Here is a 15,922-nt window from a genome sequence, read left to right as displayed (position 1 = left end):
AAACAAATAATTATTACGGTTGTGTAAGCAGGTTAACTGAAAACGAGTGCTGCGAGTACTGTAAAAATTTGTCCCAGTGCGCGAACTTACCGGTCAAGTCTGTTGCCGGTGGGGCAGCGCTGCGGCGCGCTCACCTAAGTGTTGCTGATCTGGAAAAATATATATGAGAGTTTGATTTGTATATAAAATGGGAGGCCGTGATAGTTTTGAATACTTTTGGGAATCGTGTTTAAAAGAAAACCTTCACAAAATGAAGATCCTTCCCTTCCTCGGAATCGACGTGTACCAAAGAAGTATGAAAACAATGAAGGCAGCTCGCCGCACACTTTCAAACTCCCAAAGGAAAACATTTGACTTGCGCTACTTATGCGAAATAGCTATAAACACACACGATTTTTTCTCCAGTATTCAGACCTAACGCGAATTCCTCACCGCAACAACGAAAACATTCTCGGAAGGGAATCGTGGTGTGTTCGTATCAGCTTTGTTATTGGTTACTAAAAAATTTTTTTTCATGAATGTATCTTTATCCTTTTACCATCGCTGAGAGTAGAAGTTCCCTTTTCATTTTAAATGCGAAAGTTAATGAAATATAATGACACCTAAGAGTGCTGTTTCATCTAAAGTTTGTGAAGATAAAAAGAGAAAGTTTCATGACAATTAAAGAAAAGCTAGAGCTTCTTGAAAAGCTGATGGTCAACTAAAAAATGCGTTGAAGGTAGCACGAGAATTAGGTATGAGTGATTCTTCCCGTACATACAATTACAAGTCAAGAAAAAGAAATCCGTAAAAATTCACCGTCTTGCAAAAATTTATGAAAATGGAAACTGCTCATGTATTGTGTACGAATATCATTAATTGATCGACTGTACAGTACAACTAAAGATGCATTTGCTTTTCTTACTATATACTGTGTCTACCGTATACCGGTTTATTTTTTCTTTCTTTCCCCATTAATCATTGATTTTGTACATCGTAGCAGTATTTTATGTTGAATAAAACGTTTTTTTTTTTAAATACAAGTAAACATTCAGTTTCTCTATGTAAAAGACAGTAATGTACAATTAGTTAAGAGATGGTTTTTAACAGTTTGAGGGGGTGTTTACAAGTGTTTAAAATAATTGGGTATGTTTATAAAAAATTTTACACATACCCTTTTTTACAACGCGAAAATTCGACCTACGCGAGAGGTCTTGGAATGCATCCCTCGCGTAAGACGGGAGTTGACTGTACTACAAGGCAATATACATTGAGGTTTGTAAAATGGTGCAATTTTGCATTATTGGGCGATTTACATCAACTGGACGCACACAGGTCATTGCAGTTGAACAAGAGTGCTTGCTTTTATTAAACAGAGGTGAAAGAGAAGAGAACATTTTGAAAAATCAACTGAGTTTTTCAAAAATGACCTAGACATTGAAAGACTGCTTTTACACTTGAATATGTTAGCCGATGTCACTAATGTAAAAACAACTGGTCTTAAAAAGCGATGCGTAAATTAAATTTCCTTTTTACAAAAATGCTGTGTGTGTTTGTATTTATTTCTTCCGTTTTTCGAAGCCAAAAAATATGTGTCGGGCTTGTCGAGTTTTCGAGGTTCTAATGTTGATTATATAATTTTAAAAAAACTTTAAAATTCACTATTTTTCATCTCAAATTTAGGAAATGTCCTGCGGCATGCCCCTTTCCCCCCCGATATTTTTTAAGTCGGCGTCTCTGGCAGTGCCCTTCAATGCAAGTCAAGCGCCCTACCTTTTCCATGCCTAGTTACGGCACTGCACGACTCCCCATAAAATAGAACAAAAAAATGTCTCTTACTAAGACACAGTGACATGATCTAGTTGAACCAGAAAAATTTGTATACAAATTTTTGGATTGTTTTACTTTGAAAACGCCATGCCACATACTGTTTGTTTTTTAAATTATACACACCAGAAAATATGTAAATTGGCATTTTCAAGGCACAATAAATCGACCTTTATTTGGGGGGGGGGAACCTTCATGGGATTACATAACCCCCTAAACCCCCCGTGATGACTGGGCCAGCTCCCCCAATGATTTTTGCAAGTCGGCGCCCCTGGTATGCTAGGTCCATATACATACAATGTACTAGAAAATGAAGAAAAATGTTTGGGTAAAATCTACATGATGTTCATTAGTTGAACATAAAAACTGTCATGGAAAGGTAAAAAGCAGTATTTGCAAAATTTTCCATTTTATTTTGCATTTTCGTTATTTATTGTACTTTTGCTTTATTGTAAAAGCTTGCTTATTTGGTTCCTGCTGAAAATAAAAAATGAAAAAAAGGCCAAATTCCAACGTTTTCCTTATTAGTAGTATGGAATTCAAAACGAGTTTTTTTCAAGTATTTCAAAAACTCATTGTTGCAGATACTACCCTCTACCACAGCAAGAAAGTATTTCAATTAAACATTCTATTAACTTGATAAATTGTTCTGCACCATTTTTCAGTTTGTTTAGTAATGGAAATGAAGATCATTCTCATTTCAAAAAGAATTCTTGAGTACATTTTTTCTACTTTCAAATAATCATATTTAGTAACAAATAATGCAGCCCCTCTCGGAAGAAACGAACATCCTGGGAAAAAAAGAAGTATTCTTTGTTGTTTCTAGAAAGTGGGAAACAATACAAAGAGCACTCCAGTTATAAAAGTCAAAATTTTCTCAGTGCATATTCCCTACCTCTCTGGAATTTTTCAAATAGTTTCAGAGTGCTATTAGACAATTATCCAATCAAATCAATACAAATTTTCAAAAATAAAGAGAAGTATTTATCGGGTAATCACAAAGAAAAATAATTCAAAGAGTGAAAAAATATAAAAATTTAAAACATTTGTTGAGCATGTTAACACACACAAATTTTAATGTACATTAAATAACTACTGTAATGCGTAGAAACACATAATTATCAGGAGTTTTAATTTATAAAATTTTCTGATTTGAAAAAATGGTACATATATATTAGAATTAGATAAGCAGGGCTCATAGCAAGTGGAAAAAAATATATAGGAGTTCAACAGGAAAAATATAGGAGTTAGATAGCAAAATAATATAGGAGTTTGGTAGCAAAATATATAGGATTTTAAAAGGAAAAATATAGGAATTTGATAGAAAAACAATAGGAATTTAAAAAACGTATAGCATCTAGTATGTTTGGAGCCCTAAAAAATATGAAAAACATAAAAAAACAGAGATCCAGTATAAATACAATTCCAGAATGCATGAAGTCATAGCAATGAAAAGAGTTAAAGAAGTGAGAGCAAATGAATTTTTGTACCCATGGTTACTTATATGAATCCTGTTCGTTTAAGACAATTTTGATTCAACTAAGCAAAATTGTGTGTGCGTTTTTTTTTTTTTTTTTAAACGTGGAATTCACCATACAATTTCAGAGAACTTGATTAAATTTTTGGCCAAAGATGATATTATAAGAAGTATACCACCAAATTATCCATTCTCTGATTATTTACAGAATTTTTTCCCAAAACAGCATGAAAAAGCAATTATAAAATTCAGATTTTAGCTTACGTACTTCGGAAAATACATCTCTTATTGATTGCTAAAACTAGGTAATTATTAATTTGGACATTCTTTTTTGAATATCTTAAATCTACCCATAGTTCTCAATATTGGTATGTCATTGCTTCAATGCTAACACTAACGATGAAAAGTTGAAAAGTCCATTCAACTCCATGTTTTTCTCGTCTTACTGGTTTTGTTGGACACATCAAGAGAAAATCGTTACAAAAAGTGTGCAACACTCTGCCTCCCCATTGTTTCACTATTTACAGAAAAAGAAACTAATTTTTTTAAACAAAGGTAAAGAAAAAAAGACTGCGCTAATGCATCACATTTTTGGGAAATGGTCAGCCTCATAGGCTTGATTCATTTAAGCGGCAAGTTTGATTCAAATATTCTGCAATTCATTATTGTTAAAACTGGATTTCATTTCACTTTTGAGGAATTGATTCATTAAAGTGACTGATTCAATTACCTGGCGCTCACTGTAGCGGCATTATTCATAACTTACAGTTAATGTGTGTATTTATATGCACACACATGAATAAAGGGTGAATTTTACCTAGTCTGCCAAACAAAAGGGGGTATTAGAGAGCCTAAGTGGAGCATAGATCCATCTATTATCCTCTCCAATTTGTAACTGTAACGTAGTAGATAGAAAAAAAATGAGTCAAAAAAAAAAAAAATTCTGAGAAGAACGAATTTTAAAATCTTCGGAAAATCCACATAGAAAATAAGTACAAATTTGAATAAAACAGACAAAATCCTATAAAATGACACTTTTTTCACCGAGATAGTAAGAAAAGGACTTAATTGAAAACAAGTTTAAAGTTGAAAGTAAATCTAACTTCCTTGGTAAAACCATCTATTTTGTATATTTCATAAAAATAATCAAACAGAAGTTTCATACAAATGCCAGCATTACAGATGTAAGAATGCACAGTGCAGGGGAGAAAGAAGAAGAAAAATTGATCAAAAGTTTTTTCATTTTTGGGTAGAATTTAACATTTAATGAAGAAAATATAGGAGTTAGTGAGAAAATATAGGAAATATAGGAGAATATCTGACAAATTTGAAAATATAGGAAATATAGGAGATATAGGAGGACTATGAGCCCTGGATAAGTGAATATTTACATCTTCATTTCAATCAGATCAAATTACAATTACTTACTTGCAAATACTACTTTTTTCTAAGGAACTTTGAAGCCTCTCTACTCGAAGCAAGGCAGTCTGTTCTCTAACTTCAGCCTTTGCTTTTTCAAGAGCATCATCTTGAAGATGCCACATTTGGCACCGCTTAAGCAGTCTTTTGGACGTTCTGTTTTCTGTATCTGAAGATTTACTTCGACCAGAACTGCGGAGAACATTACTCAAGTCCTAGAAGATATCAAAAGGTTAGCGATGATGCAATACAAATATTTTTGTTGTAAGTAAAACACTGCAAGTAAAAACAATATTCACTTCTTTCAATCCTCAAAATATCCAATTTTTCCCCCTCACACAAAACTTTTAACCCATTACGCAGTCAATTATTTTACCAGAAATGTTTCCACAAAAGGCATATTTTTTATTGCACTGTTTAGCATATTTATTTGTCTCTTCCACAATTTTACTCATGAGTGAAAAATTAATGAATGTTTCATAAAATTGTAGAACATCAGAAGTGTCATCAAATTGTACGTGCACAGAGGGAATACCAGAAAATTTAAATTGAGGACACGAACAGGTGGATTTTTCACATCAACCTTGGTAAAAATTCTTGCAGAACTCAAATCTTTATCAGAGCTGAGCTCACTGCACGATTCGTCTGAGGAATAATCCAAATAATTAGAAGAAATGTCTGTATCAGTATTAAAATGTAGTTCATCATCTAACAAGAAAGTATTTTCGTCGTCTATTCCATCCATAATTTCCATAAGATTCACAAGCACAGCATACAGTCAAACAAAAATTTCAAAGAAAAGTTCCCGCTACATAGAAAAACCCGGATGAAAAGCATTTCATTTACACGGAGAAGCCACGCCATCTGTTGAAAAATGATAATAATAAATAGTCTCTTTCAATAATGAAAAATGCGGGCAAACCAGAAAAGGAGAAAATATCGATGCCTGTACACCCGACGAGCAAACCAGATGAGGCCAATTTCGGGTAGCACGTACACTGTACGGGCAAACTGCTTAAAGGGTTAACAAGAAAACAAAACAAACAAACAAGTTCTTTGGGGACGGGGGAGGAGAGGGGGTTAAGTCAGGTGTTTTTATTGGTTGAACTGGGTTTTCGTTTTCAAATAACAGTTTTAAAGCAAATAATTAACTAGATCTGTAAAGAATCATGCAAACTTCATGTAAAAGTTAATAAATGTTAAACCTTCACATTAACACTCACTTAGTTGATAATTAAATGACAAGCACATCACACTGCAATTTAATTAGCTTATGCTAAGTGCTGGTTACAGTTTTTGTGTAAAGAGGATTGTGTGAAGTAGAGAAAGCCGTTTATAAATAATTCAATTCCAAAGCACATGGACATCTGCATTATAAGCATAGAAAAATAATAATCAATAGATGCTGACGTAAATATCATATAAGTAAAGCTAATAAAGGAAATATTTATTGTTTGGTTAACTTCTTATTTATATTTTACTGTTCTATTATAAACAGGAGAAAATAAAGTAATATTATAGGTGTTGAGATTAACATGATGAGGGGACAAACTTGGAAGCGGGGGGAAAGCTTTTTTTTTCAGGAAAAGCACACTAAAGATAACAATTTCTTTAAAAAAGAAACTCCACGCATCATTTAATTTTAAAGAAAAGGTTCAATTAAAAAGAAAAGTAGGGAAACTTTTTACATTCCCAATTTTTTACTCTGCCAATCTAAAACTGTAAAATATTCCTTCAAACACTAGCAGGTGAAAATCTTTTACTTATAATGTGGTCAATTTCAGTAATCACCAGTTAAATTGAAGAATTTGCTTACTCTTACTTGTCCACTATTCATTTCAAGTTATTTCCACCATTTGTTTCTTTTAAAAAAAAAAAAAACCTTGAAGGGTAGACTTGACAGACAGTTTAACTTATATTTGAGTTAAAAAAAAACTAATGTAACATTTTTTTTTTGGTGTGTTCTGACAATTGCAAGTGGGGGCTCAAGCCCCCCCCCCCCCCCCAGAAATTAGAATTTCCTTGTTTTAAGTATTTTCTTTGCAAAAATGTTAAAACATTTCTTCGCCAGCCATTAATGAATAAGTTATTAAAAATGTCAAATTTTAATAACTCTAATATGTATTGAAATTGGTTTCCACTGGGAAAATATCCTGCTAAACTATGGGGAAAATATCTGATCCCCCCCTAACATTATGCATATGGGCATCCATGATAAAGAGCACATTAAAAGAAGGGAGAAAAGTTGCAAGGGTTAAAACAAAGGGGTTATTATACAAGTGCATAAAATATTTTTTTATCTTTGGCTTTGCTGGTAATTTTTACACAAAAATAAGATTAAAATATGAAAAAAAAAAAGTAAAAAAAAAAAACAGCTCTTTTTCTTCTTTAAGAAAGTTGGTTTAAATTAAATGGCTTTTTTTCTGAGTTTTTGGTTTAAAAAATCAGAATTAGGGCACCCTGTAAATCCAATCTTGATGTAGTTAATAAAGCACAAATTGAAAAATATCTTACATGCAATTGTTTCATAAAACACTGTTGTAATCCCAGTAGCAGAAACAGCGCAACCCTGCGACATGCATCACAGATTTCTGTGAAAGTCTGCAAACTATCTCAGTTCGAGCAGAAAAAAACAATTTTTAATTATAGTGAACAACAATTTGCACTGTATTTTCTGGGATATAGTGTAGTAAGTACTTGCAGTTGTTTTGGATTTAACTATTAAATTTTGTCGGATTATCTTGCAGACTATTTTTGAATTTGCTTTGCAGACTGTTCAAGAAAATTCTGCTTCCGGCATAGTAATTAATTCATTTTTAGTATAATTTAAATTGACTATGAAAGATGTTGGTAAAATTGCATTTATTTCTTACTATATCATTTTTGCCAGTGCTGAAATTGGAAAAAAATATTTGGAAGAACTCAAACGTTGGGTTTAAGGAGAGTCACCAAAAGAAAAGGTGGCTTGAAGCCAATTTGAACTACATGTTTTTACAATAAAAAACCAAATATTTTCGGAGACTACCCCCCTCCCCCCAAACTACAGTACTGACATTTGCTCATTATTTCATTTTTTAAGATTAAAAAATTGGAAGGAAGAAAAAACAGAAAAAAAGTTTTTTTTTTTAAACAGGACTTTTTTGATTATCAACTAAAATGTATTCCGATACTTAGAAGACAAACATCTGTCACATACTTTACAAATTGAAGATGAGGAGGAACATGATGATGAATGTCCATCTGAATGCGACACTCTAGGTTCTAGGAAAGTTTTTGATATGGACGCAACAGGTCCTTGAGAAGTTAGATCTTCCGTAATTAGTCCATGATGGTTAAGAAGTTGGTCTTCTTTTTCTTGAATATATGAATCCATCTTATAAGAGTCTTTTGAAGATGGATAGTAACTACTAGGAAATGAAGTGTAAGACCCAATAGGAGATCCATAACGTTTAGATGATATACACATGCCCATTGGGCCACCAGTAGATCGCCGACGCTGATGACTTGCAATTCCAGAAAAATGAGGGGTGCTTGTGCCTCCTGGAAGCCATGAGTTCATTGGCGTGGAATGAGAACGCATTGTGCGGGGGGTTTGGGCTGCATCCTCTGCTTCCCAGAAGGGTCCTCTCAGGGCATCTGCTTCCATCTGCTGCTTCACTTTTTGAAGTGTAGTTTGTCTAGTTTTTATTAAATCAACTGTTTCTTCACAACGCAGTTTTACAACCTGAAACATTTTGTTTATTAATTTAATTAGAAATGAAAGGTACTATGCTAAGAAAAACTAAAAAATAAATGACTAAATCAATAAATAAACATTGAATTACAGGTGTTTAAAAATTAAAATTCAAGACATTTAAGAGAAGGAAAGAAAAAAAACAAAAGCAGTAATAGTAGGCTGTAAGGAGTTGAAATCACTAATTAACATGACATGTGATTCATCACATCGTCGCCTCAGAGCAACAGTAAGATATTTAATCCAAGAAATAACACTAAGATACCTTACTGCTGCTCTGAGGCCTCGATATTTTAAAATTAAAGTGTCTTTTTTAGTTGCATAGAAAAATGCCCTTAGTTGGGGAAGTTAGACTGGAATCATAATCATAGTTAATATAAATTGCGATTGATTGTAAATAGACACTTTAAACAGCAAAAATAGTCAATATAATTCCAAACTTAAAATAAGTTAGGTACTATAATTAAACAGAAAGAGGTATATGCATGGTTTTTTTGATGAAATTTGAAACTAATTATAATATTTTCATGTAATAAATGAGGTACAGTTCAATAATGATTATTATTTTTTGTTCACATATCATTTTAAACTAAGAGACTATTATGATTATTTTAAAAGAAGTTGGCTTTGCTATTTTGACATGGAACATCAAATGTAAACTTATACTCTGAAAATCCATTACAACAAACACCAATGCAACAAATTAATTTTCAGCCCCAATTTAATTGCCATGTTACTTTAAATCAATAATGGGATTTTTGTTATAACAAAGAAAGTTTTCGACTGTGTGTGTATAGTGGGCAAAAGAATTTGGGAGAGAAAGCAACAAACTAAAAGCAGCAAAATAATTGGGGAGAATTATAAACATGTAAAACATTTGCTTTAATAAAGTTCCACTAACCAGGATATTTATAATCTCAAATTATCTTACTTTCTAACAAAACGTCCAATAAAAATCAGAAATGAGAAAAGTACTCCAGTTTTTTTGTGACAGACACCCAGGGAGCCACATCATGTTTTTGTACGGCTATGCTTTTCATACTGATTTACTCTTTATGACTAAAACAGTGGTAGCAGAAGAATTTTCAAAATGTTTGAAAAATTTTAAGGATAATTAAAGATTTAGTTAGATTACAAACACTTAACTGTACAATATATTGTGTAACAAAAAAATAACCAAACAGAATACATATTCCTGGTGGTATGCCTGGGGTAGTGCTAAAAGGAAAGAATAAGCTTCACACCAGTGGTGATAATGGACTCAAGTAAAATTTCCTGAAGACAGTATGAAATTTTTGGAAACTATGAGGAAGCTCAACTTATTATTAGAATTGCATTTTAATCCGGTCATGGTCAATTACAGGCACAAATGTTAGAACTTAAGAGTAAATTGAAAAAGAATAGAAAGAAAAATCTCTGATTTGGGGGTAATTTTGCAAATTTGTATCATCTCATGTGTTTCTTGAGATTGTTTACCATAATTTTTTGCTAAATAGTTTTGAATAATAAAAGGGAGGAAATTGGAAGACAGCTTCAAAAAATTGAGTCTCTCCCATTCAAAACAGCAAATTTGGTAGGCCTTTTTATTTCTGATAAAAATCATTGAATGCGATTAAAAATTCACATTGAATAAAATGTTATTTGAATAAATTAATACAGTAAAATTATAAATGTAATTAATATGCACCTTGCATTGCTCAAGAAGCTTTTCATTTCCTAATCTTGAAGCAATTTCCATCATTTCAGCAAATACGTCTTCAGGAACACATAGATGATTATCTGCATAATCTTGCAAACATCTTATTTGGTGAATAATGCCATCCAAACTTTCGGTGCTTGCAATACCCATATTTGAGGTAAATCTCATGGCATCTAATGCCCATTCATAGGACTAGAGGAAGACAAGAAAGAGAATTAGTTTCAAGTACTCATAAGAATAGCAATGTGGTAAGTTTTGCTTTTCCAATCATTTTAAATACAGTAACCCTTTGTTACTAAATTGCGCCTCATTATATGGTTCATTTCAATGTATCACTTCTCCTTTGTCTCTCAAAAAATTATATTTCAAAATACAAAAGTTGTTTTACATTAGACACACACACACAAAAAAAAAAAAAAAAAAAAGAAGAAGAAAGAAAGAAGAAAAAAGAAAAAAAAAAGCTCCTTACGAAAGGTTTTTTTTTAATGAGCAAAACCGATATGCTTTCTATACACTTAAATTCTTTGCGTTTATGCCGCAACTTTTGAATCGTATTTCACTGTTTCAACAATACAAATATTGTAAACTATTTTTAAAGAAAATAAGTAGACAATTTTTCTTTCATACTTATTGAAAAAATCGCCTTAATATAACAAAAAACTACTCTTTTTGTAGGCACATCTCATTAATTTTTACACTAATTCAATGGTCACTTTTTATAATCTAGAGTTTCAAATATATCGTGCTTTTTTGGTAGTCTAAGAACAAGGGCGATAAAACAGGGGGCACGTCCCCTGGTTGATGCCACCAGTTCTAGATCTTTGATTTTTCCGAGCTAGGGCAAATACCCAAACTGCCGCCTTACCCATCTTCCATCAAGTTAAGGTGAATTTGCTTTTTGGATCAAATATCTTAGCTTGCTCTTCCCTAAGTCCAGCACTGTATACCACTATGATGATGTTTGGCATTAAACATGTCAAAGTGACAAAAGTTATAAAAATTCAAAAGGAAGACAGGTCTAAATCAAAAAAGGTAGCAAAAAATAGATCCTTTCAAGAATTAGCTAAATATGTAAAAGCTAAACATAAATTGCAATATCAAGTGGGTTTAGGTCGACAAAAATGAATGTACCCTCCCCAACAAAGAAAACCAAAAACAAACCTAGTTAATGAACATTTTTGCTTCAATTTATTATCTACATGATGAAATTTAAGAGATTAAAGTAGATAAAATTACAAATATTGAAAAGTAAGTTCTGGAAATAATGTCTTAAAAGTAGAGGGATTCTAATCTTTTCAATAAAGAAAATTAAAAACAGGTTGTTAGCCACAAAATATAAAGAATTTGCTCTCATATTATTATAAGTAGCTATAAGATTTTACTTTGATATAATAAATTTACAGATCAACATCAAACCAAAAAATCAAAACCAAAATAACATATGTTAAAATTAAGTTAGAAAAGAAATTTTTTAAAAAATCAAAATAGATTTTATGACTAATTACACCTACGTAAAGTTTAAACCAAAAAATTAATGAAATTCAAAGTTTAAGTTAAATGGAAAAGATTTAAAAAGCAACTTCACATACTTTGTCCATTAGCTGATAACATTTGGCAGTATCTTCGATGCGTTCTCGGGTTCCTTCCAGTTTTTCAGAGAAAGAGCCGAGATGTTGCTTCAGTGACAAAGCTAAATCTTGCACAACCTTATCTTCTGTAGTTTCAGAAGATTTCTCTTCTTGGGTCTTAGTGAGAAAAGTTTCATGGCTTAGTGTGGAGACTTCTTCCAGCAAGTCATTGCCCTTTTCAATCTGTCGCTACAAATTAGAAACAATAATATCTATAGAATCATAAAAAGCAAGTTTTATGCATTTATGAGATATTATTCTAATTTACATTTTATTATTTTGGATACATGGCAAATGTATTATCATTAATCAGTTATTTTTACGTAGCAGAATCGCGCATTTAAATATTAATTCGCCAAAACTCTGTTAACGGAAAGCATTCTAGTAGGTAAATTAAAATTTTTAAGTCATATGAAACCCTATTTAAAGTCACAGAAAAGCCTGTTTTTTATTTTGAATGTTTCAAACTAGGCAAGTGCATCATAATTTGTAAGATATGTTTGATAAAAAATAGATTAATGCACTTTTTTAATATCACTGTTTCTTCATTGTGTGTCGTTTCTCTGCAGAATGTTTTTTTTTCTCATAAATAATTGTTTTTCAGAAAAATCTTAATAGTCTGACCCCTTCTCCCTTCAAAGTACCAATTGTTTCTGATAATTGATGAATTACTGATTGTATAAACATGAAGGCAGAAATTCCCATGATGTGAATGCAGTATTATTGCAAATGCAAGCAATGCCAGTCATAAGCAATTGATGATAGAATCAGCAAAAGCACTTTTACCAGATGAACAAGTTGCATTGCTTTATAACACATCCTTAAGTCAAATTAATATCATAACGTATGCAATAACAGGTACATGTGAAAGTTTCAATAAATTGAGGTTGAGCTAAAACAAAACGTTTTTAATAGTCAAATTTCGTTTAAATCAGAAACTGCTATAACTAGCTAAAAACTAACTTTCACCATATAGAAAAGACGTTCAAGAAAGCAAAACAATGATCAATAATTTATTCATTACAAGATCAAAACAAAAACATAAATTGCTTCTTACCCGTACCATCGCTATTTTGTATTTCAAAACGCGCACACACTAGACGAAAAAGATATTATTTTACTTTAGACGCAACCGCGCAACAGGATAGTATAGAAACAAGGAAAACAGGGCCCTTCCTCCTCTACCGAAAAAAAAAGAAACATTTGTAGGAAAAAGTAAAATGTGGGCAAGGGGGTGACTCCCCTCCCCTCCACACACAGTTTTCATTTCAAAGATCACTTAAACGTTTTAAAGATTTTAATTTCAAAACATTTCCATGGAGATTCGCAACTCCAATAAACTATAGGAGGCACTGCGGTCAGTCTATAATGGCGGATGAAAAAGGTAAAACTAACAAATGCTGTGACTTATAACTTGCTTTGAAGCTTATTGAATGCCAGTTATTTTTCACTGTTTTTGTGAGAAGCTTTCTTTTCTATTCCTGTGAATTTGCATTATACCACAAACGGTCTAAAGTCTGTAATTTACCCCCAAAGAAAACATGCGGAACGGAAAGTTTTACCTTTATCGGTAGTATTGTTAACCACCACAAGGTAGTGTATTCGAGCTCTGGAGTTGCGAATACGAATGTACTCCTGAATGCACTGCATGGAAATGAATGAAAATATTTTTTATATTCAATGCCAGTTAGAAATTGCATTACTAAGGAAATAACTTGGTAATTACCATAACATCATCTTAATTTTCACAGAATAATAGCTGAAAGCTTTAAATTGCATATCTAGCACCAAAAATTTGGAGAAAATAATCACAAATCTAGAAATTTGGAGGGATTGTTTCAATTTCGTGCTCAAGCTGTTTGATTATTTTTTCAGACTATGCCATTAAAAATATCCAAATTTGGAAACTATTATTGAAATTCGAGGATGTGTGGTCACATAAGAGAACCTTTAAGGTGGTCACTCTGCGATATCGCTGGAGGCTTTTGAAAGTTTAATTTTTATCTCTGTTTGAATCTCCGCTCCCCCCTCCCCAGGGGCGGCATTTCAGCATTTCATTTGGGGGGTCGAGTTTCTTAAATAGGTATTACCACAGTGCGGTCCCAAACGCAAATTAGCTAACAGGAAGTGGTCATAAAATCGGTTTGATATGAATAAAAATTAGTGTTTAGAAACTATTAAAAATTTTGATTAACTTTCTAATAAGTTATCATACAAAACATCTCGATACTAAAGTTTTTATACCTTTTGGAAAAGTTTTAATGTATGATTTTTGAAATTCGGAAGAATAGGGAATCGTGTTACTAATCAGTGCCCAGTGTCGTGCTGTTTTGCCAGTACAGCTAAATAGAAAAGATGGTGAAAAAGCTCATGCCTTATAGCATATATGACTTCGCTTGAATTTTTTGCCCATTATGCTTCGAAAATAATTCTCTAACCTCCTGAGAGATAAAAAAAAATCTTTCTCCACTGGCTGAGCTGATAGGAATAGTTAAAAAATAATTGAAGTAACAAAGTTATTTATGAAAACGTTTTTTACATCTAGCTCTTCAAAATCACCCAGGCAACTTCAAAAATTGTAAGGAGCTTAATTTTTCATCATTGAATAATCTAGTCTCATCGGCGCTCTCAGCTTCAAGGAGATGTCATCTGCCTCCAGCTCTGTTATTCACTATTCCAGAATGATGAGTCCATAACGAGGACCAAACTGCAGTCTCTGGATGTGATAACCGGTCTGTCGGTATAGTGCTTGTAATTTTTCTTGCCTTATGCTAAAAATTGAATACTCATAATTGAAACATTTTTTTTTTCCGTCTTCAAAATCCAATCCAGATAATATAGAGCCAACCATACAGAAAAATAATTATCATCAAATCTTGTGTTAATTTCATTCGAAACTGAATCTATTACTTCATACAAAATATTAAAAAATCAATGTTTGACTTGACATCATCATGTGGATTTTTTTTTTTTTTTTCACCTTTTTAAAATTGGCTCGGAGAAAGAATTTTTTTGAAAAGTTTCACGCTTGGTTGAAATATATATCTATATATAAAATCTTATTTTCAGTTTCAATTGTCGATTGAAATATGGTAGTATGGTGCACAGATTAATTGTTAGATTGAACTGTGACTTGAATAGTCCGAAAATTAAGGGTAACGGATTGAAGATGTTTTAATAGAGTAAAGTATTTTTCAAAAACTTTCCTCAGTACAAAAAAATTGAATAAAAATTCAAACGAAGTCAAACATACTAAAGGGCATGAGCTTTTTCACCAATGAAATAATTGTTCTGCAATAATTCTTCCAGTCGTCAAATCGCTGCTTTGAAGTTATAGAGAAATGTATTTATGGTTTTAACTTTTGAAGACCAACTTGTGTCACTCCGAGTTTGCATAATTATAGAGCCCCAAAAAAGGTATTTGTTGATATGTTTTTTTTAATTCAATAATCACATGCATTTTTAATAAGGTTCTATGAAAACATATAATGCATTGAGCAGCTGAAACGTGTTTCTAGCAGAAGAAAGCGATGAACACTCATTAAATAAATATACACTTAAAAAATGAGCGTAAAAGTGATTGTAAAATATCAAAGAATTTTCTTCTGAAAATCATGAAGCAACACCACTTTGCACGAGCCTCTCATATTGGACATACCATCGTTACACTGGGCACACAAGTATGAAATATTTAGCCTATTTGAAGAAATGTCTTCTTTAGTTAAAATTAACAATGATTCTCTATCAATTTTTTATGTTCAGAAAAGGCCGGAAAATATTTCATGAATTTCTAAGTCATCATCCCAATAACGAAAAACACTTTTTCTAGTCATGGAATGTGTCGAGTTTCATCAAATAGCTACTGAGAACCAGCGAGACTTTTTTTTTAATGAACATGGATTTCCGACTTAAATAAATTAAATTCACATATTTTCTATCATTCTGCTCAAAAGATTTGGGGGTGCATCCGCCCCCTCTTGACCCCCCTATTTGCCGCCCCTGCCCCTCCCTATATCCCTAGCGACTAATTTAGGTTGCTCACAAAAAAGCCCTTGAATTTTCGTTTGGTGGATGCTTACACTTACTAGTTCACATGTAGTACGGTACTCCTGTACCATGTGTGAGCTAATAGTTTGAAAACGTGAAAGACATGCCACAAA

At 32.3% G+C, this 15,922-nt stretch overlaps 1 protein-coding gene across 1 annotated transcript in view; it reads right to left on the bottom strand.

Moving 5' to 3' along the window:
- LOC129216648 (puratrophin-1-like) overlaps positions 1-15,922 on the bottom strand; it is a 249,267-nt gene that overhangs the window by 36,128 nt on the left and 197,217 nt on the right. The window contains exons 11-14 of the mRNA XM_054850865.1: positions 11,724-11,951; positions 10,123-10,326; positions 7,899-8,426; positions 4,712-4,917 (exon numbers count right to left, since the gene is read on the bottom strand). Of these exons, the coding sequence (XP_054706840.1) occupies positions 4,712-4,917; positions 7,899-8,426; positions 10,123-10,326; positions 11,724-11,951 (1,166 nt within the window). The remainder of the gene's footprint in view (positions 1-4,711; positions 4,918-7,898; positions 8,427-10,122; positions 10,327-11,723; positions 11,952-15,922) is intronic.

The sequence above is a fragment of the Uloborus diversus genome, chromosome 2, assembly GCF_026930045.1.
Source record: "Uloborus diversus isolate 005 chromosome 2, Udiv.v.3.1, whole genome shotgun sequence".
Taxonomy (NCBI): Eukaryota; Metazoa; Arthropoda; class Arachnida; order Araneae; family Uloboridae; genus Uloborus; species Uloborus diversus.
This window is presented reverse-complemented; position numbering and strand designations above follow the sequence as displayed.